Source organism: Gymnoscopelus microlampas (assembly GCF_963454915.1).
Source record: "Gymnoscopelus microlampas genome assembly, chromosome: 11".
NCBI lineage: Eukaryota > Metazoa > Chordata > Actinopteri > Myctophiformes > Myctophidae > Gymnoscopelus > Gymnoscopelus microlampas.
In genome coordinates, this window is record NC_139948.1 from 38,618,359 (window position 1) to 38,639,481 (window position 21,123).

At 43.7% G+C, this 21,123-nt stretch overlaps 1 protein-coding gene across 2 annotated transcripts in view; it reads left to right on the plus strand.

The window, feature by feature from the left end:
* The first annotated feature begins 28 nt into the window (after positions 1-28).
* LOC311055955 (BAR/IMD domain-containing adapter protein 2-like) overlaps positions 29-21,123 on the plus strand; it is a 69,082-nt gene continuing 47,987 nt past the window's right edge. For both annotated transcript variants that reach the window (XM_084072257.1, XM_084072256.1), the window contains exons 1-2: positions 29-303; positions 16,776-16,851. In XM_084072257.1, coding sequence (XP_083928383.1) covers positions 232-303; positions 16,776-16,851 — 148 coding nt within the window. In that variant the 5' untranslated portion in view covers positions 29-231. The remainder of the gene's footprint in view (positions 304-16,775; positions 16,852-21,123) is intronic.

The window sequence follows — 21,123 nt, forward strand, 5'->3', positions numbered from 1 at the left end:
CCTTCTATCTCTGACACACAGCGACGCTCCACGTTGATCAGCTCAGAGTACAGAGGCTGCGTTCCGTTCGGTTGGAGTGCAGGGTGCCGAGAGAGAGGAGCGTTTGATTCAATACACACTGCTTTTCTGTTAGCTTATGTGATTGACCTATAGTTTGCTTACCTGTATATATTTTTTTTTGCATTTTACGTGGATACCTTTTTTTTTCTTTCCTAAAGGATAATACTGTTTATGGTCTTGGCTGAAGATTTCAAGATGTCTCGCACCGACGAGGTCCACCGCGTTACAGAGAATGTCTACAAGGTAACGAGTGTCGTTCAACTAATGAAGAAAGTTTTTACCTTCGCGATACAATGTATCGTAACATAATATTGATTTATAGGACCAGGCCATCAATATTGTAATTTGTGCCAATGTGTCAAATATAATTTTCTCAGCCATTCCTCGATCATCAGCGCATGTATTAGCGCCTCATGATCATTTTACATAGAGGTATAGAGAGAGGTAGTCTGTCTACCGAAAGATAGGCTTATCTACCTGATCAGTTATGAATGACCAATCCTTTAAATCAGTGGTTCTCAAACTTTTTCATGTCAAGGACCCCCAAATTAATATGTATTCGGCCACGGACCCCCGTCTGAAAATGTTTTGTGTGGTGCCAGGGACCGACTTTTTAAAAAAATCTTCGAAAATAGCAGACGCCGCTAAAGGTTGCTTGGACTCTTGAGGGTCCCCGGACCACACTTTGAGAACCAATGCTTTATATTGCTCTCTGTCAGAGTGCCACAACAAATCCAAATTCATACAAGTATTTGACCTGTCTTGTTTGCCACAATGCCTTTATCTTTGTAGAATTTAAATCTCTCTCTCTCTCTCTCTCTCTCTCTCTCTCTCTCTCTCTCTCTCTCTCTCTCTCTCTCTCTCTCGAGCTTATTTATTAACCATTACGCGTTCACCATTACGAGTATTCCTGTGATGTACCTATTCATTCGCCGTTGGTCTAGTGGTGCTTTTACATTATGTTTAAACAAACCACACTTGCTGGAGTAGAGAGGGGTTTCAGGAGTTAGTGTTGGGTGGGCTGAAGGTTTGCTGTGTTGCAACAGGTAGCCTACTGCAAACATGAACCCTATAGGGATTTCAACATCCAAACCTGTTCTGCACAAATATGTCTCTCCCTCTCTCTGTCAGACTTATGCTCTCATTGTCTATACCTGCCCAGTCACGATTAATAATGTTTGAAAGAAAGTCTAATATAATATTGTACCCATGAAGGTTATAGGCTACTGTAGGACATATACTGTAGGAAGTCTAGGAACAAATCAGATACTGATTTGGTACTTAAAGTACCTCATAATTTGACAGCCCCCTGTGCATACTGAGTATAGACTTGACTCTTATTAACATAACATGTGATTGTTTCAATGAAATTGATTGGCAAAAAGTTCAACTTTGGCCCACATTAGACACCTGGATGGCTACTGTAGGAAGTTACTTTCCTTTCCAAGTAGAACCATTTGTCTCTAACACATGTTCCAGACTGAAAAGCACGGTCGATGCCAACAGAATGTGAGCAAAACGCTGTCATGAGGGCAGGGCGCCACACCTGTGTTGGCACTGGGATTATTTTTTGCATAGCAAAAACGGAACCACGTCCCTACTGCCCTGGTCATCGTTCTGTTGCCCTAAACCACCACTATTTCCCCTTTAAAGAAGGCCATACTCCAAAAATAGGATGAGGGGAGCTGCTTAATTCTCTACAGGGAATATGGCCATCTATCAGAAAGGAGGTCAGATGAGCAGAGAGTTGTCAGGGATGAGTGACTAGTGCTTCTTTTAGAGCCACCAGGGGAAGGGGACTCTCTGTGCTAAATTGGTTACAAAGCCAGGTCTTATCCAATACTCTATGCATTCTACCTAGTATGCGGTTAGTCTGTATGGGCTACGTTGGACATGTGATCCTTCAGTAGAACCTGAGGTGGCACTGGCTCAGGCGGTGGAGTTGCCATCTTTTAATGGGATGGTTCCCTGTTCAATCCCCGGCTCCTGGCTTTTGTGTTGAAGTGTCCTTGAGCAAGACACTGAAGCCCTAACTGCTCCGCCAATGAGCAGGTTGGTGCATTGCCTCCAGCATCAGTGTGTTGATGTGAATTGAGGTGAAGGTAATGCACATTGTAAAGTAGCAGACTGCGCACCGTTTAGAACCGGCATTGTGTCTGTGGATTCTCATCCCACAGCAGTGGTTGTTGGCTATTGAGAAGCTCTACTGGGTGGTGAAGTGGAGACGAGAGAGATGGCATCACTGCCAAACCAGGGATCTGACCTACGGCCTGACAGCACATCGTTTCTCAGTTCTACCCAGCCCTGTAGCTTTGCATTAGGAAGGGAATGGGGTTAATTTGTTAAGACGTATATAATATGTCAATCGTAAATCGGCCTAGTCTTTCAAAGTACACATTCCACAACAATAAATAGTTGTCAAGGACTGGTAATGGACAGTTTATTTTATGTAATTAAATACTCTCCAGTGACAAGTTGTTTGAGTTTTTGGCTCCATATACTGCTATTACTTTATCAATATCTGGGGTTAAGACCACACTGTCCGCTTTCATTTGGGGTGGGTATGAATGTATTGCTCAAAAGGACCTGTTACAAAGGGCCAGAAGCATTTAGATAGATTCTATTCAGTAATCACACCTTGCCTTTAAAACATCACTCTTGACATCTTGTCAAATTCTCTTCCCAAGCCTTTTGCTATGGTGCATGTTTGGCTCTAGATTACATAGAGGCAGTATGGAGTAGAGTACAATTGTTTGGCTGAATAAATCCAAGTGAACAAAGGTCTGCGTTATCAAGCCAGCTATGATTCATTCATCATGCTTGTTGTTTCTCCCTAATCTTATATAACGCAATATCGGTAGGGAGAACAAACAACCTTTTTGTAAGTAAATCATGACATCATGTGTACCTTTCAGTTTCAGGATCTTGAAGAACTTGTTTACTTGTTGTTTAATAACCTTTGCACTCAATATTGACTGCTGCCTGCCTCCTGAAAGCCATGTAGTGATGTTTGAGGCTTGTTCACCTCTTACGGCTAATTTATACTTTGTCACACGACCGTGGCGCTAAGATGAAAATAACAAATTTCCATATACATTTAAATATAAGTATAAATTAGGCTTAAGAGTCATTGCGTGCCACGTTTCTTATATGATTTAGTGTTGACTGTAACCTAAATCTGTCCATCGTTTCATACCAGTGCAGGAACAAAAACATCTGTCCAAATCCTTGCAGAGATGAGTATTCGAATCCCCATTGTGGCAGGTTATAGTAATGTAGATAGCATTCCATTGTGTTGGAAGCTGCTCCTCTGTGCTTGACTGCATGCATGACCGTTTGTCTTGTCTGTTCACAGGAAGAAAGGAAGAGAAAGATATTGGAGTCAGACTGATATCGGATTGGCCGATATATCGGCCAATATTTGCTTTCTTTAAACAATATCTGTATTGTCAATCATGCAGCCAATGCGTCCTGAATTGTAACCGCATTAGGCTTGGTTTCGCTATTTTGGTATATGTCATTACAGGCAAAAAAAAAATCCAAAATAGCTACAAGCTCACAACGTGTTGCGATGCGTTGTGAGTGAGCTTGCCCTGTAGATATGCTATTTTTGAATTTAAAATGTTTAAAAAACTCTAATCAAATCTACGCTTTTCAAATCGATTAGAATTGATTTAGCACTTTTTGACAAAATATCGGTCAAAACATTGATAATCAGTGGTCTAGGTCTTGATCCGCATCAGGCCCACAAATCTGGAATCGGTCAGGCTCTAACAGTTGGTGGAGGAGACGGTAGGATGGTTGTACAGATGCTGAGTGATCACAGGGGGGAGGAGAGGGGTGGACCAGCTTCCGCTGTGACGTGTGTGTGGGTGTGTGTGTGTGTGTGTGTTCAACAGGGCAGGGTTTGTAAGCACAGTGAGGGCGTGAGTTGGAATCCCATTATGAGCATTGTCGGATTGGTATCGGAAGTCCAAAGGCACTCCTCGGCTTGTCGGGTGACTTGATGCTAGTCAAAAGGAAACAATTCTGCAAGCCTTAGCAACCAAGCATGATCCATCAGTGATTCACTTCAACTCTTCACTTCAACTCTCGCTCAGTCACGTTGACGGAGACATTTTCCAGACATGTTGATATGGACCAGTCATCCGTGCATGCGCTGACCAGCTGAGGGAAGATCTTTCCGGCTGACACACCGCGTGCACATGCATGTGTGTCACAGTGTTAACGGTGATCTCCACCAGCTGTCTGTGTTACCGGCGGGCAGCTCCTGCACGTCAGGGTCATGCACAATAGTGCACCAGGCCAAGCCTCTTAAGGCTGCTGTCACATCAAGTCTCATTACAGACGTGTGTGTACATGTGTCCGGTCAGGTACCATGTGAAGTTCAAGTGTAGCAGTGCCTAGTGTTCTCTCCATGTTGTGCACTAGGAGGGTTTTGTATATTCCCTGGCAGGTTTAGGGTGTGTACCATCTGTGCCAGCCCTCAGGACAACACTCCTGTTCTAATGCAACACACTCCCAGTCTGTCAACATAACTGGGGGAGAAACAAAAAACAACAACCTGCTGCTACTTTTCCCAAATAGTAACAGTTGATCAAGTAGTTTATGCATCACACTCTCTGGATCTAAATGGTATGAAGTCCTGATATGACCCGTGATCATTTAAAGTTAAATTAACCACATGAGCCATAGCATCCCTATTCTGGCCATATCATAATAATAGGTGAACATTTGACTGACATACGACAGTATGTATATACAGTAGGATTTAACATTCAGAAATGTATTGTCTACTTACCTACAACAGCTTTGCCACATACGCATGCAGAAGTTGTCAACAGGTGGTTTCTTAGCAACAATTGCTCCTGTAAAGGGGGAATGGCAGAGAGAGAAAGTGTGTATTTTTCTACATGCATGTGAACAGGAGTGTTGGAGACTCTTTATGTGGCAGTTGATGAAAAATGCATTGTTGTTTTAATAGTGAATAGCCATCGTCTTATATAGGCCATTGTGAAAAATGTTCCCCCCTGTCTAGCATTAAGAACTATGCAGTCAGTCCCAACGATTGGAATAAAGATGCTATCAATCACCTACTACTGTATTCTTTTGTCATTTGTCAGTGTCAGGCTGCACTGGCCTTCACAGTGCTTACATTTGATCAGAGCTTAATGGCTTGAGTTCCTGGACACCTAGCTCTAAAATAAGGCGCTTCAGCAACTTTAGCGATCCGTTCCTTTCGAATGATTGCGTTATGTTATACAGGAGACATCATCATAATAACATCCATTGCCTGTGGATCTCTGTAGATTTCTTTCACTGGGCTTTTGTGTGTGCGTGCGCGGTGCAGAGTGAGAGCAGTGTGCTGTGTGCTCCATACGCCCACCTTCTCTCCGCGTCCGGGGGCGGATTGGTGTAGAGACCGAGACGTTCTCTCCTTTTCTTTTACAGAGCTCTGCTTTTTTCTCCACTGTTCTTTTTTCAATGATTGAGATAGGAACCGAGTAGTGAGACTGAAGTAACAGCTTAAATGCGAGGCTATGCCGTTTTATTAGGTGCCATCACGGAAGGACGGTTCTCGGATGAGTCACTTTTCACTGACATGATCGCTGTAAAAAAAAAAGGAAAAAAAAACCCTCACTTGAGTCCAGTGATTAGGCTATTCTTTGCATTAAGATGCATGAAGATGCTTTTGTGTGGGGGTGGTACTAGGGAGAGAAGGAGACATTCCACATCCTTGTTGAAATAGTCCATAATTACTGTGATCGGGCCTAGGCTGTAATTACCCATAGAGAGAGGGAGAGACATAAGGGAAGAAAGAACAGAGAGTAGAGGATTCGGGGAGTGTTGTGGCAGTGGACGGTATTCTTCGGTCATGGGTTAAAGTTGACATATCTGTGGGTAGCAAATCATTCCTGTGGCAGCTTCCTCCCCCAGCTGCTGTAGTAGCACTGGCCGACCGTGCACCGGCCATGGCTTGCACACGCCCACCAGGCCACCCAGCTGAGCAAGCGACCCACACCGATCCCCTCAGCCCCACACCATGCAGTCATGGCCATTATTGCTAGAATTGAAACTTAAACATGCATCACCCACACAGATGAAATGTTCCCTTTGATGAGGAGGACATTTCTCCGGGCAGTGAAAGTTTGTGTAAACCAATGGGATCATGGGATTTGAAGTCCATGGGATTTTGAAGTTGAGGAATACAACTGGCATGTTGCCATTGTTGCACTAGTGCCAATGTTAACTTCCTTGTGTACTACAGATGAGCTCACCCAACTGAGTTCTCCCATATTGGGAGACACCGGGTCTGAGTTTTAGATCCAGAAGAGGAGAGGTATAGAGACGCAGGGTAAATGTGTCTCTGTAAAAAGAAAATGGGATTGGGAGTCATTCATCCGTCAACACCCTTCTAAACCAGCCTGGCTAGCTGTGATATTTAGATCTTCTAATTACTGGTAAGCCTACCTGTAATCCAACATTTTCAGCAAAGAGTGGAGAGAATTAATTTTCAGCAATACTGCAGTAGCCATTGCACGTGACCTCTTATCAAGTTATTCACTGACTCACTGAAATGTGTCAGGATGACATGAACACTATCTGGATACTTCAGCTGTAACAAAACAATGCATCAATTTAAAATATGTTTTGAAGTAGTATTTTACCTTCTGCTTTCCATCTAAATGCCTTGTACTGTACCTTCTGTTGCGGATGGCTCTAAAAGTTTTTAAAAGGCATTTGCTAAACTGCATCCATTAATAGTTACTGTTGATGTTGATGTGCAATCAATGGGGGTGCTGTAGAGAATTTCAATTAGCAACTTACTCTCCACTGAACTACCTCAGATACCTCAGAGCCTTAATGATTTTTTAATTGACTGGAGGAGTTATAAAACTAATTGCATGACACATGTTGATCTCCTCTTGAACCTGTTCTTTGGAAGAACTCCCAGTACACATGAAGTTGTATTTGGGGGTCAAGGTCTTGACGCCTTTGAATACTTTCCTCAATTTATGTCACTTAGGATTACTTCCTGGAACTTGCATTTAGCAGAATAATACACTAAAAACATCTGAGTGTTAATTTAACTTCCACTTTTATGTGAATTAAATTAACACTTTTGTGTTCTACGACAAAAAGAGACTGGCAGCCTGTGACTGGTTAAGGTTGCCAAACGTACTGTATGCGACTGATGTGGTACTCCAAACCAGTCTCTTGGTTGCCACAGTAACTGCGATCTGTGCTGTTGGATTTAGCCTATCTGGGGGGTGTTACTCTCTGGCCAGTAGTTATTTGCCAGTCTGTTTAAAGCAGGAGGCTGTAGCTTGGTGGAGGTGTGTATAGTAGTGTTGTGTTTGAGAAAAAAGGCTAGAGAATGGTGACCCGGTTTTGGTTCCCCCCAGCTGGGACCTCTATCCGGATGATGATTATTATGGATAAGATGGTTATCAAGACTTCTTCAAGTCAAGTATCTGTGATTGAATCTGTGAATTGTCAGTATTTGCATATCTGTGGCCCTTTGCTCCATATTGGCAACAGGCAAATGAAAACCCAATATGAATACATGGCAATGTCTCAAACATTGTTTCTTTCTCCTTCGGTCTCACTCCCTCTTTCTCTCTCTCGGTCAAACACGCACGCTCAGCGGTGCGGTAATGTTCTGCTAAGGGGTCCGCTGGGTCACAGCACAAGTCTCTAATTGGACCCCTGCCACCAGTGGGTTAGACTCGCACCTCACACTGATTTCAATAACTGAACAAAAGGCTGATCGTAGGCCAACTTAGTAGCCAGTTTCCCTGACACATCACAAATGCTCCGCCATGGAGGTTTGTATTCAGGTCACGGAACAGTTTCTGTTTTTCTCCTTAAGTGGGAACTGTATGCTTATAAACAATAAACAACAGGTTTTAAGGCTTTTTTTCCTGTCTCAATACGGTACCATTACTCCAATGTGCACACATTTCATTTGCTTTAATGACACTGGGAAACACATGATTTGTTGGACACCTGCAAAGTTATGAGAGAACAACCTGGTTTCTCATGAAGCACTCTCGCAACAAGCTCCAATTGCGTCACCAGAGTAGAGCTGTGAACTGAGCACCCAAAAAGCTGTCCTTACAGGAGTGTACAACACGTGGGCACTTGCCCCTTCAATCCAGGAACACATCTGTGTCATTTTAGATTTAGCTATAACCATTATTTTATACTTTGGCTACTTTTTGAAAAATCCTGAACATTTTTGCAAATCTTTGAATATATATATTTTTAAAGCGAACATTTGTAACTCAAATCTTTGCTTCTGGGGGTCCCTGGAACTAAATATTTTGAGATGGGGGTCGGCGGCCAAATACATATCATTTTGGAATTGGGGGTCCTTGACATGAAAAAGTTTGAGAACCACTCATATAGCAACATATGTTTTTCAGAAACCTGTTAGGATTTAGAAGACATTTTGTAGATGCGTTCCCGTATTGAATGGGTTAAAGATGCAGCCTACTTAACAGCGGTTCCGCAGTGACTCTGTGGACTCACTGTGTTGTACGGGCTAGTGGCTACCTCGAGGTACTGTTGTAACGAGGCTTGTTACCGTCTAGCCTAGCGCAAGGTTATGGAGTCTAAACCTTGTGACGAATTGTTTGTCCCGGACTATTATCTTTGCATTTCCATAATGCTCTTTGGTAAAATGTGTCTAAATGAAAGGGTTCAGAGCGTGAGTGTTGATATTGTCTTAACATTATGACGTTATCAAAGGCATCCATGTTTCTATATCAGTGGTGCTCAATCTTTTTCATGTCAAGGACCCCCACAATTATATGTATTTGGCCGCGGACCCCCATCAAAATATTTTGTTCCAGGGGCCCCCAGAAACAAAGATTTGAGTTAAAAATGTTCGCTTTAAAATATATATATATTTCAAAGATTTGCACACATTTTCACGATTTTTCAAAAATGGCAGATCTACAAGCTCGTAGCGCGGCACTCGGTGCCGCGCTATGAGCTTGTATGTCTGCTATTTTTGAATAGCCAAAGTGTAAAATAATGCTTTTTAGCTCAAATCAAAATATGACACAAGTTCCAGGCCTCAATGGGTTAAAACAATATGTATTACCACCAGTGTAAGAGAGAGAGACCAGTGTAAGAGAGAGAGACTGTTGGGATGCTACCAAATGTTCCTCATTAGTAATTTCACTAAGTTGCACTGCAACTAAAATAAGGTCCATAACCATTAGTGGGATAAATGAAGTTCATATTGAAGGTCTCAGCTCGACTCCAGCAATAGACCTTCCCTAACCCCTCGGAGCTTCCATAATGTGATTAAGGAATAGAGGACTAACAGCGTGGCTGTCATTAGTCATATCCATTCACTATCCATTTTGTGCATTCCTCCCCGATTATATCAGTAACCAGCCACTTAAACCCTATAGTCCCCCAGGGGTTTAAGCACCCTCCTTTTTCCATCTACACTAAAATTCTTTGTCGAAAAATAATGTGAGCCTGTATTGCTATTATCGCCAAATATTCGTTCCAAAATAGGGACGTTAGGGTTCATGTGGTATATCACCTGCCTTATTATATTGAAATGACTAAAAATGAGAAAAGTTTGAATTACTGCCGGAAAGGTGACGGGTAGCACAATGGAATTGAAGCATCATGACATCACAAGCGGAGGAAGTTGATAGTTATACGTACTGTGCTTCACAATACTGGCTTATAGTACTTTGAAAAAATGTCTAGCATTCAAGCCCAGTTACAGTTGCAATGTTCTGGAAGCCTTCCTACTGTTAACTGTGAAATTAAATGCATACTGATATCTGTCCCTATATGAGTTTATGCAGAGCTTGGGCGAATTTGCTGGGGTGAGCTGACACACTGACGGTGAAATCGATGATGACCCAGCTCCCACACACACTACCGCTTAGTCACTGTAACTAACACTACAGCAGCACAGGTTTGTGCTTCGTCACACGGCCATGTTACACGGCATTATACGGCTCCACACAGAAGTAAAATAAGGGTCAACATGAGGCGTGTTGACATGATTTGTTATGTGGACTGGACACTAATTGGATTTAATGGTAGCTCCTTTGGCAGGTTTACTTCCAACTGTGACATTATTTTCTGGAGTGTGGAGGATGTTGGGTATGCAGGCAGACCTTTACAAACGCAGAATTTCTAAAATTGATAAAACGTGTTGTGGTGAGCTTGCGCGGAAGAATGAGTCGTCAGGCGGACATCTTAATTTTTATGCAAAACTGGGCCCCATACACGCCATGACTCCGGTAATGGCTTGTATTCAATATGCACGATGCAACAACAAACTGCTCAATACAATGACAATGAGTGAATCAGATGGATGTAGCTTGTGGTGCCTGTTGGGGGGGGGGGGGGGGGGCACCACAAGCTACATCTATCTGATTCACTCATGTTGGCTCTTTGATCTGGCACCGAATTACACCTCGAGCCACTTTAGTACACCGCCCCCCCCACCACCACACCATTTCCTTGAGCTATAACAGTGCCAAACGAGTGTAATTGCGAGACTGACCTCCCAGGGTCACCACAATATATATATATTGTTTACTAGAAAACATATATTAGAGGTTCTTTTATTTTACATTATTTGACTTTCCAGCGTTCCCTCTAAAACTGCACTATGTAACCTTCCTGTTCTACCCTGGATTTGAACCCGGGTCTCCTGTGCAATAGAAATAGAAGATTTGTGCCAAACCACAAAACAGGATTGTGTCGGGTCGTGTCCAACCTAGACACAGGATCTAAATGTCTCGATAGAAGAGCATGGAGACCAAATTACAACCACCCCAATTGTATACGTTATATTGTATTAACATACACCCCCCAGATACCATACAGATTGGACAAAATACATTTTATTCACACCAAAAATTACATAATAGCACTTTTAAGCAGGCAGCATGTGCTTTTTTCTACATTACAAGTCAATGCATGACATGATAATTGGTGCTCAAACAATGCTGGGTGGACTCAAGTATTTTCAAGCCTGATGCTGACTGCTACAGCATGTAGGGTGGAGAAACGGATGATGGCATTCACTACTCATTGTGAGTGATTCCCACTAGTGGTGGGAAAAAAACGTTCATTTCAGTGAACGAACGATTTCGTTTATGTTTCACGGCAATGATCCGTTCAAAGGATTCGTTCACATTCACCGTTCAGTAGCGCAATTGTCTAGTGAGAAACACTGTCGCGGGAGCGTTATTATGTCACGCGTACAGGCCGCCCTCCCGTCCTGTGTATGGGGGGAAGGGACGGGGGACATGAACGAAAGCGTGAACGTAACAGTTTCAGGAAGTGAACGATTTTGTTCCTGTTCACGGCAATGAACTAGTTATTTTTGAACGAATCGACCATGAACGACCCATCACTGATTCCCACTGGACCTCATCAGTTGGTGGTTCTCTCCTGAAATGGTTCCAGTTGCGTGTCATTTCCGTTTGTAATATGCTTGTGTGTATTTATGTGTGCACTGTGTTTGCAGGACAGAACGAGTAGCTTTTAGAGATGGATGAATGCCCTGGAGTGGAAATCAGCAATGTTTTCTCAAAATACACTGACCTCATTTTGTTTTGCTATCTCTAGCATTGAGAAGAAATCAATTTTGGCACAGAGGAAAATGTTTTTTTTTTCCCACCCCCTTCATCTTTTATTCTTCATTCTGTTCTGTTCACTTCAGCACTCCTAACATCATGGCACAAATCTATCAATCTGAATTCATTCATTTTGCATGAGAGACATTTTTCATGTTTTTTTGCCCTATATCCTTTCATTGTCTCCTGAAATCTTTGGACCTGTCTAATAATGAATTGATTCAGTCCTCCTTTTAGACGCTCACAAAGACAGACATCCTCACTTCAAACTGAAAGATGATACTCCACGCAATGGATATTTTAACTCTTGACTCTAAAGCAGGGGTCTTCAACAGGGGGTCTGGGACCCCCAGGGGGTCCTCAGAGTTACTACAGGGGGGTGGGGCTGCCAAATCTTTGTATGTTAGGGACTTTATTTTTACACTAACTACTTGAACCATATCGTCCCTATTCTGAGGGGAATATTAGCCGAAAATAGCTGATCTACAAGCACACAACGTTGTGAACTTGTAGATCGGCTATTTTCAGCAAAAGGAAAAAAGAGCAGACCAAATGGAGAGCCAACGGTCAAGTTTACAAAGTATTGAAGGTTTAAGTGGTTAAATGTCTGAAAACACACATTATCATAAATACAATATGTAGAGGGGGTCCCTGCTTCATCTCTCTCTCAACTAGGGGGTCTTTGGGCTGAAAAACGTTGAAGACCCCTGCTCTAAGGACAAGCCTGCAAGGGTCCATCTTCACACTCTGTGACATACTGTATGTGTGTGAGAGATATGATATATTCCACTCTATTCCATGCATCCTTCCTCTCACACCCCCCACCACCACTACTACCACCCACTTTTGTTCTCTACTTCCTGTGCTGACACTGAAGAGCTGTTGGACCACCCCCCCGCACCCCCTCTCTGTCTCTCCACGTCACACAACTTCAAGTGGCTCTCGACCCCATTTTCCAATTAGCCGCCATAATTAGGTTAACGAATGTAGTACAAGAGAACAGGGATGGCTAATTTAGCAACGTAGGGAAGAGATGCGGAACAGAGGCTACACTGTGAAGAATTCATCCTCACATCTCTTATGTAATATAGTCATAAGGGCTGCTAATCATCACCCTGCTTGTTTACGTGCCTTTGTTCCATAACTATAGAGATTTCCGATGCATCTTGCGTTGTTGTTTTGCCCCTGTGTGCTTGTGGTCTTATCTTATTCATTCAATGGGTGGAGGTCAAGCTGGATGTGGTGGTGTTGGTGGTGCACTGGGCTTTGCTTTATGTAATCCTCCCACCAGTTAGAAGAAACACCACCACTGTTTATTTATTATGAAGTGTTTGTGTGTGTGTGCCTGTTTGGGGAGGGGGGGGGGGATGGCGGGGGATGGTGTGAATGTACTGTATCTGTAAACTCTGCATGCTCAGTGTGTTTGTGCTCTCGAACCCGATCTGCCTCAATGACACATGCTCTAAAGAACAAGTACACAGAGGGAAGAGCGATGTAGGATGTGAATATTTTATTCTGCCCAGAGATGCAGAGTGGAGCTGCCGTGTGTGTTTGTGTGTGTGTGTGTGTGTGTGTGTGTGTGTGTGTCCATGCGTTAAGCTGAATCCTCCTTCAATCATGCTTTATTTTTCCCGATTATTACAGCAGATGAATATAGCCATATGGAAAAAATACACAATAATTAAACAACCAGTAGCTATTGGATTTGACCATTTGCTTTTCCTGACAAAGACCTCACCTCTTTGAGAGCGTGCACCTAGGATAAGTGGTAGGACAACACACTACCGCGTCACTTATAAAGTCAATAGAACTAGAAATTGGAATTTGGAAGCTAGGGTGGGAAAAAACAGACATGCAAGATTGAACTAAAATAAACCTTAACACAACCTAAAACATGGAAATACCAGACCCTTTTTGAAATAATCATAAAGTGACTTACCTCAGTTTGGTATCCCACTTCCTGACACCAAATTGATGTGAATTTAGTTGACCAACCATGTGGTCCTAAGAGTCTCCGTCTAACTAAGGGTTAGACGGACTAACAAAAATAAAACTCTTTAAATGTTCCATACTGTGGATAAAAGCAAAGGTCCTCAGACATGCAGTATAAACATTCTGTGATGGTTCAGTTGAGTGACGAGCTTGGAGAACAAGATGACACCAGGCAGTATCGCGTACACAACAAGTTCTGAAGTTTATTACACACATAGAGAATATATACAGTATTGAACAGACACACATGACATGACCAGAAGATATGAGATCAGGAAAAGAACAGAATGAATAGGAATAGAGAATCTCGTATCATTGTGCACAGATAGACGTCAGTCTATCTGATAATGGCCATGGCGTTAGGTGTATCAGTATGTCAACCCTTTTCATATCAAGGTCCATTATTTATTCGGCATTTGAGCCACGGACCACCGTTTGATGAGATTTAGACTCTCAGACCTAAAACTTAAGAATATTGTGTTGTCATTGGATATGATTTTGTCCACAATTCCATGCTGTATTGATGTGATACAATTCTTTAATTAAGTAATGCAGATGTTTAACAATACTTTTACTCTTGAGAGTGTAACATTTTACACTTAAAGATCTATAAGGGTCCAATTGGTTTCCAACTCTTCCATCATTTAGCTGGGGACCACCTGGAACCCCCTCAAGGACCACTGGCGGTCCCCGTACCATTGGTTGAGAACTACTGATATACTGGGTCAAGTAGATAAAGGTCAGTCTAATCATAACAAGATTTTCTAATAAAGTCTTGTGAAGGGGGATGAGATTTGTACACGTTTTACACAGTATCTCTGGTGGTCTCAGCATCTTTCTTTCTGAGCCAGTGTGCTCCAGACGTGGTGGGTGGGCGGGTGTCCATTTCCCCTCAGGCCCAGACCCAGTTAGGAGAGCAAGAGAAAAACCATTGGCTAGGCAGAGGAAATGACCTCCGTTTTCAGCCTGAAGGGACCTGATGATCTCCTTGAAAGTGAACCTGAATGACTCCACATTCAGCATCGGTAAAGAAATATACAGCACACTATTGTGTTCTTTAAAAAGAAGAATATGCCACAAGCTCAGTTGATGGAAATAAGCTTGTGTTTTCACAGGTTCTATTCTTATTTTGATGACCTGCATTGTAATCAGCCTGTCAACAGGCAAACCACTCCAGTCCAAAAGCAGCAGCAGTCAAGGAATGTTGTTTTTGTTGTCTGTTGCTGTACACACTGTAAGTTCCTGTTCCCACCATCTATTAAAGAACTCGCTCTGGCTACTTTAGATGCACACGCCGTCTCTTGACTCATTGTTGGCCATGAATTGTGTCATTGTGCGACCTGGTCCAGTGACTGACTCATTGGTATTTACAGGTAGGCTGTACTGCACTCAGGCCCCTTGAACCACTGTTGACCAGATAACACACACCAACATAGCAATCATGCGTGTGCTCTCTCTCTCTCACACACACACACACACACACACACACACACACACACACACACACACACACACACACACACACACACACACACACACACACACACACACACACACACACACACACACACACACACACACACACACACACACACACACAAAGACACAAGGACTCTCTCGCGCTGTCTACCCATGAAACGACTCCTCATTAAAAATGAAAGACTTAGCGGTAAGATAAAGGAGATGGTGATGTCTGACACAACATAACAGGGATATGAGGGCCTTTCTGCCCATCGTTTCAGGTAGTTGCAAATGGGCATATTGTGCCATCCCATTCCTTCCACAGTGTGGGGAACGGCTAGCTAGCTAGAGCTATTATTATGGAGTATTCTCTCTTGCAGTATTGATGGCTAGTGTAGGGACTGGTGCTGGCTGCTGCTGCAGTGCTGTGGCTGTCTTTTCTCTGTCCCCTGGCTGTTCCTGACTAGCTGACTGGGGACCGGATAATTGGAGGAAGGCCTGAAGGAGGACAGCAACAGGAGAAGGGGGGGGTGGAGGGGGAGGAGAGGTTGGAGGCGAAGATGGAGATGGGAGATGTCAGGTGTCACCCAGGCTGGCTCCTCTCGCCGTCCTTTGTGCGATACTAACACGTCATTTACATTGGTTTTGAGGTACAGTCGTCGTCTTCGGATGCGCCACGACGGCCAGTAGGATTGCGCAGCTGTGCTGTTATTTCACGGCCATGGTGGTTCTACATAGCTTGCTGGGCAACGCAGTCAGTGGACTGTACTGTAACATGCTAACATGCTGTCACTCGGGCATTGAGTGTGAGCCTGTCCTACACAACATGGTGTCCCTATAATTGTGGCCATGATGGTTTGGACCACATGAAGGGGACGTGGGTATTTTTGTGTCACAGCACATTTTTATGTGAAATTTGTCCTCTGCATTTAACCCAGCTTAACTATTACTATAGGAGCAGTGGGTGCTATTAATACAGCGCCTGAGGAGCAGTTCAGGGTCAAGTGTCTGTCTTGCTCCAGGGACACTTGAACACATTGGGGGGGGGGGGGGCAGAACCGGGGACCTTCTGATTCCCAGAGAGCCTCTCTACCATTTAGCTATGGCTGCCCCTCATGAACCCAAGCGTCCCTAATCTGGGGTGAACATTGAGCGAAAATAGCAGATCTGCAAACTCACAACACATAGAAATGTGATACTTGTAGATATTTTGGGAGAAGAGATTTGGTGTAGACGGAAAAAAGGAGGGGACCAAACTAGACTCCTTAGGGACCCAGTTCAACTGAAGTATATAGGATTTAAGTGGTTAAGTGTGTTTGAACAAGAAGGGGATTGGAGAGCAAGAAAGATGGAGTGTGGTCAAGGTTCAAGGCGATTGTCACATACACATACAATACAGTTTTTAGTTTAAACTGCATTAAGTGTGTGTGTGTGTGTGTGTGTGTGTGTGTGTGTGTGTGTGTGTGTGTGTGTGTGTGTGTGTGTGTGTGTGTGTGTGTGTGTGTGTGTGTGTGTGTGTGTGTGTGTATGCTCGCGCTACACACACATGACAGAAATGTATTTTCTTCTCTGCCCTTGAATCTCTGCTGACAACTGACATGCGTTCTCTGTCTGTCTCTCTATTCATTTCAGACCATCATGGAGCAGTTCAACCCCTGCTTACGGAACTTTGTTGCCATGGGGAAGAGCTACGAGAAGGCCCTTGCCAGTGAGTTTCTTTTTAATTTGTATTAATGTCTCTCTCTCTCGCCATTTCTCGACTTCATCCTCCTCACAGGTTGAGTCAGATGGCCAAGCTGCTGCTATTGTCTCTGGGTCTCTCTCTCGCTCTCTCACCACCCTGTATGTACATCCATCTCTCTTTCCTGATTCACTGAAAGAAAGACTATTTATTCCCCTGCTAAACAGGCAGGCCTTATCACCTGGTCTGCAGCCTCTGGCACCGGCTGTATGGGAAGAGTGTTTGGGGCAACACAAAGCCTACGGCTCGCTAATCTGATGCAGTGCACATTCAGAACTGGATTGTTTTCGATCAGGTGATAGATCACTTGTAGTAGTAGATCAAATGAACAAAGGGTGGGGGATGGCGTGTGCATTGTAAGTTGTAGATGTTTGGTTTCCCAATGCGGGAGACCTGGGTTCAAATCCAGGTGATTGCATTGAAGGCCCGTCCGGATCGGGTTTCCCAGTTGGATTGTGGTGGTCAAAGGGGGATGAATGTAGCGGAGCGGCCTTGCCCCAACAAGCCTATTATCTCTCTTGGCCATTAGGGGATTCCCCTTTGGTTGGCAATAGCTGTTTGATTCCCCATGCAAATCCAGGTAGTACACACACACACACACACACACACACACACACACACACACACACACACACACACACACACACACACACACACACACACACACACACACACACACACACACACACACACACACACACACACACACGCACATGCACACACTTACAGCTGTACATTGTGTGATGATGCTGAATGGGATTCAGACCTAATTAGATTTTTCAATTCATCCTTTGAATTAAGGACAGCTTCACTGAACCTTTTGCCTGGAACTCAACTCATCTTCTGTGCTAGGTAGTAGATGATAACCGAATACAGTCCAACAAATCCAGCTCCCACCGCCTCTTACACAGAGTATAACTAATCCTCGACTTAGTCTGGTAGGAACTCACTGAGCTAACCATTAAGGACCCACTCTGCAGGATTGGCTCAAACCAAACGAACTAAGAGGCTCTGATTTGATTTGGGTGCAGGGGGTGGTTAAGGTCACACATTTATCCATATGGTCCAAATGCTGAGTAGGCTACACTCTGTACACACACCAGTCAGGCTTTCTGGGGTATGTCTATCTGCCATTTCGTTTGAAAGCCTATTTTTGCCGAATGTTCAACAACTATTATTATGATGTGCCCAGAATAGGGACACCAGGGTTAAGAGATAAGTAGTTAAGAAATAAGTTCCTCTTTCTCTTCTCCTCCGCAACAGAGAAGAGGAAATGGATGAGTATAGCTCTGAGATGAGCTACTCATCCCCACCCACCTCCCCTTCTTGGACCAACAGTCTGTCTGCCCTGCAATCAGAGGTCCGGTAATCCTCTCAGTCTGTCCGCGTCAGCCCCTCACCACACATGGCATCACAAGGAACTAAAGCACTCATATATAGTAGATCCAGCTTATCTGCTCAGCTACCCTGCAACTGAACACACACACAGACACACACCCACACACCACTGCCTTTAGTATGAGAACACAAATATTCAGCCCTCTCCTAGGCCTGTCACAATTATTACATAATCGTCTAATTGCAATTATATGAGATAATCACAATTATTTCGTCCTAATCGTCATAATTGTTTCCATGTTGAAAAAGGTTCATATTTTCACATTTTCAAAAATAGCGGAAATAGCAGATCTACAAGCACACAACGCATCGCGATGCAACGTAATAATGTTTTTTTTTAAGTATAAAGTTATTAAATATGTCAGTCATTTCTTTGCAAATTTAGGTTATGTGTCATGTTTGCCATGTGCAACTTGAAAGCCTTAAAGCCAAACAGAAATGTAATTTTCAACGACAAAAACACAATTAAATCGTTAATCGCAATTATTTAAGTGACAATTAATCGACATGTAAAATGTCATAACCGTGACACCCCTACCCTCTCCGTGTACAACACCCTAGTCTCACCCCTCTCGGACATGGACAGGCACGAACGCATGCGCGCACACACACACACACACACACACACACACACACACACACACACACACACACACACACACACACACACACACACACACACACACACACACACACACACACACACACACACACACACACTCCTTTCAGAGACTCTTGTCTCTCAGGTCTTCCCCCTGTAAGATGTCTGCTGCCGTTGACTCAGCTGTAATTGGGATTAGCATTAGCGTATGTTCCTCCTCCTCGGCCACGGCGTCTGTGACAGCTCTGAGTGACTGACTACCAGTCTCAGTGTCTTCCTGGCAGCGCCTGGCTGGAGTTAAGCCTCACAGCCGTGTGACAAGTGTCGCTTGCTGAAAAGTACATACAGTATAAAATAAAAAAAGGCTTCTGTTTAGTTTCTTGGCCGGCCACTATCGTTGTAAACGCGTGTGTACCACTCGGTAGCTTGTCTGCAGGTGCGGCGCCCATCTGTCACCCAGACTGGTGCATAATTCACCTCCAGAAGGCAGCCGCCATAATTCAATGGAGACGGCGTGATTGGCAGGCTGGCAGGCAGGCGAGGCACACCACATGGCAATCAGGCCGACAGCGGCACGTCGACTCTGCCCTATGTAACCTTTTTGCTAGGCAGCACAGCTGTGGGTGGAATAATGGGATTTGTACGGATATTGATCGGAGTAAGGTAGCAGTACTTTAGAGATTGTTTGTTTTATTGGGAGTGGCGAAGATGTGTTTATTGATCAGGATTGACCTCACAGAGTGGCGGGGTCGGTGTTGGATTTGTAGCTCTAAATCAAAGGTGAGGCCGTGTGCGTGTGTTTACAATTTTTACATGCGTGCAACAAGCTACCATGTGATTTCTTTGAGTTGTTTGTATGATTCCACCACTACAATTTCAGGCATTTAGGCACCGTAGTCATTTACTAAGTGCAAGGTTGGAGTAAGTGCCATGAACCTTTGTCAACCTAGAGTAGACGGTGACTGAGTTTCTTTTTTTTTTGCTAGACGAGTGAGCCACTTACATTTTGGAGGCAAGATACGACGACCATAAATCCACAGTGTGATATACAGTATAGTAGGTTATCACCTGGGCATTCATCATTACACGTTATCCAACCAAGGCGTACCATGCATGCTGGGTGATAATTTGTTTATCACTGCATTACTGGGTGATAATTTGTTTATCACTGCCTTATTTATTAAGAGAGACAGTAGCATTTGAGCAACACTTTAATTGAAAAAATAGATTGACATTACTGTCAACGAGGAACTGCTCTGACAAACAAAATGATAGTCTTGCCAGCCCCCCCATTACACATCCATTCTGTAAATTGTCAAAGGTCGCTGTTTTCTGCTATGTGTTTGGGTTCCTTTGTGCCTGAATAAACTCCAGTTTCTCCTCAGCAATGAATTCTAATGCATCATCAACAGTAATCGCGTTTCGTCCATGTTTGACATGGTTGAGTTTGTTCACCAGCGAGGTTACCCACTTAGCACTCGGGTCGCTATTCTGGGGGGCATGATGTCATAATAGCTGAACATTTTTGAAAATAGCAGATCTGGAAACTCAACTTGATGTGTTGATACGCGTTGTGAGCTTGTAGATCTGTCATTTGCGGTGAAGAGATTTAGTTTAGAGGGGGAAAAGTAGGGGGCCAAGCATATACAGTGCAGTACCCCTGGGGAGCCCCGGTCAACGAAGTAAGGCGGGTTAACCCTTTAAAACCAGGAAAGCGTGTTATTTTAGATTTTAGCGTTGACATTTTTGAAATTCTTGAAAGTGTTTGAAAAATGTTGAATAATTTATTTTATTTTTTAAAACACACAACCTCTCTTCTGGGGGGCCCTTGGCACAAAACATTTTCAGATGAGGGTCCGCGCGGCCACATCTATATGAATTTGGGGGTCCTTGGCACGAAACAGTTTTGAGAACTACTGATTTAGAAGGAATTTGTAGGATCGGCCTCAGGTCTTAATGGGTTTTAAAGTGGTTACTCAAGGCGGAAGTTTAATGCCCTGTGGCACTTTAATTTGGCCTGCTGTCAAATCAGTGCAAGCTTGTTTTCACCTTCTCGATCCTTTTATCGTCCCCTCACCCAGGAGAAATATTCCATGGTATATGAAAGCATCTGATATCCTCTTATCGTACACAACTAGAGAAGTGTCAAGTGAAGCCAGTGTCACACTGTGGGCTCTAGATGGAGGGTGGTAACTTGATAACTACCAAGTTCCGTGTTTTCTTAGAGTTCCAAGCAGATG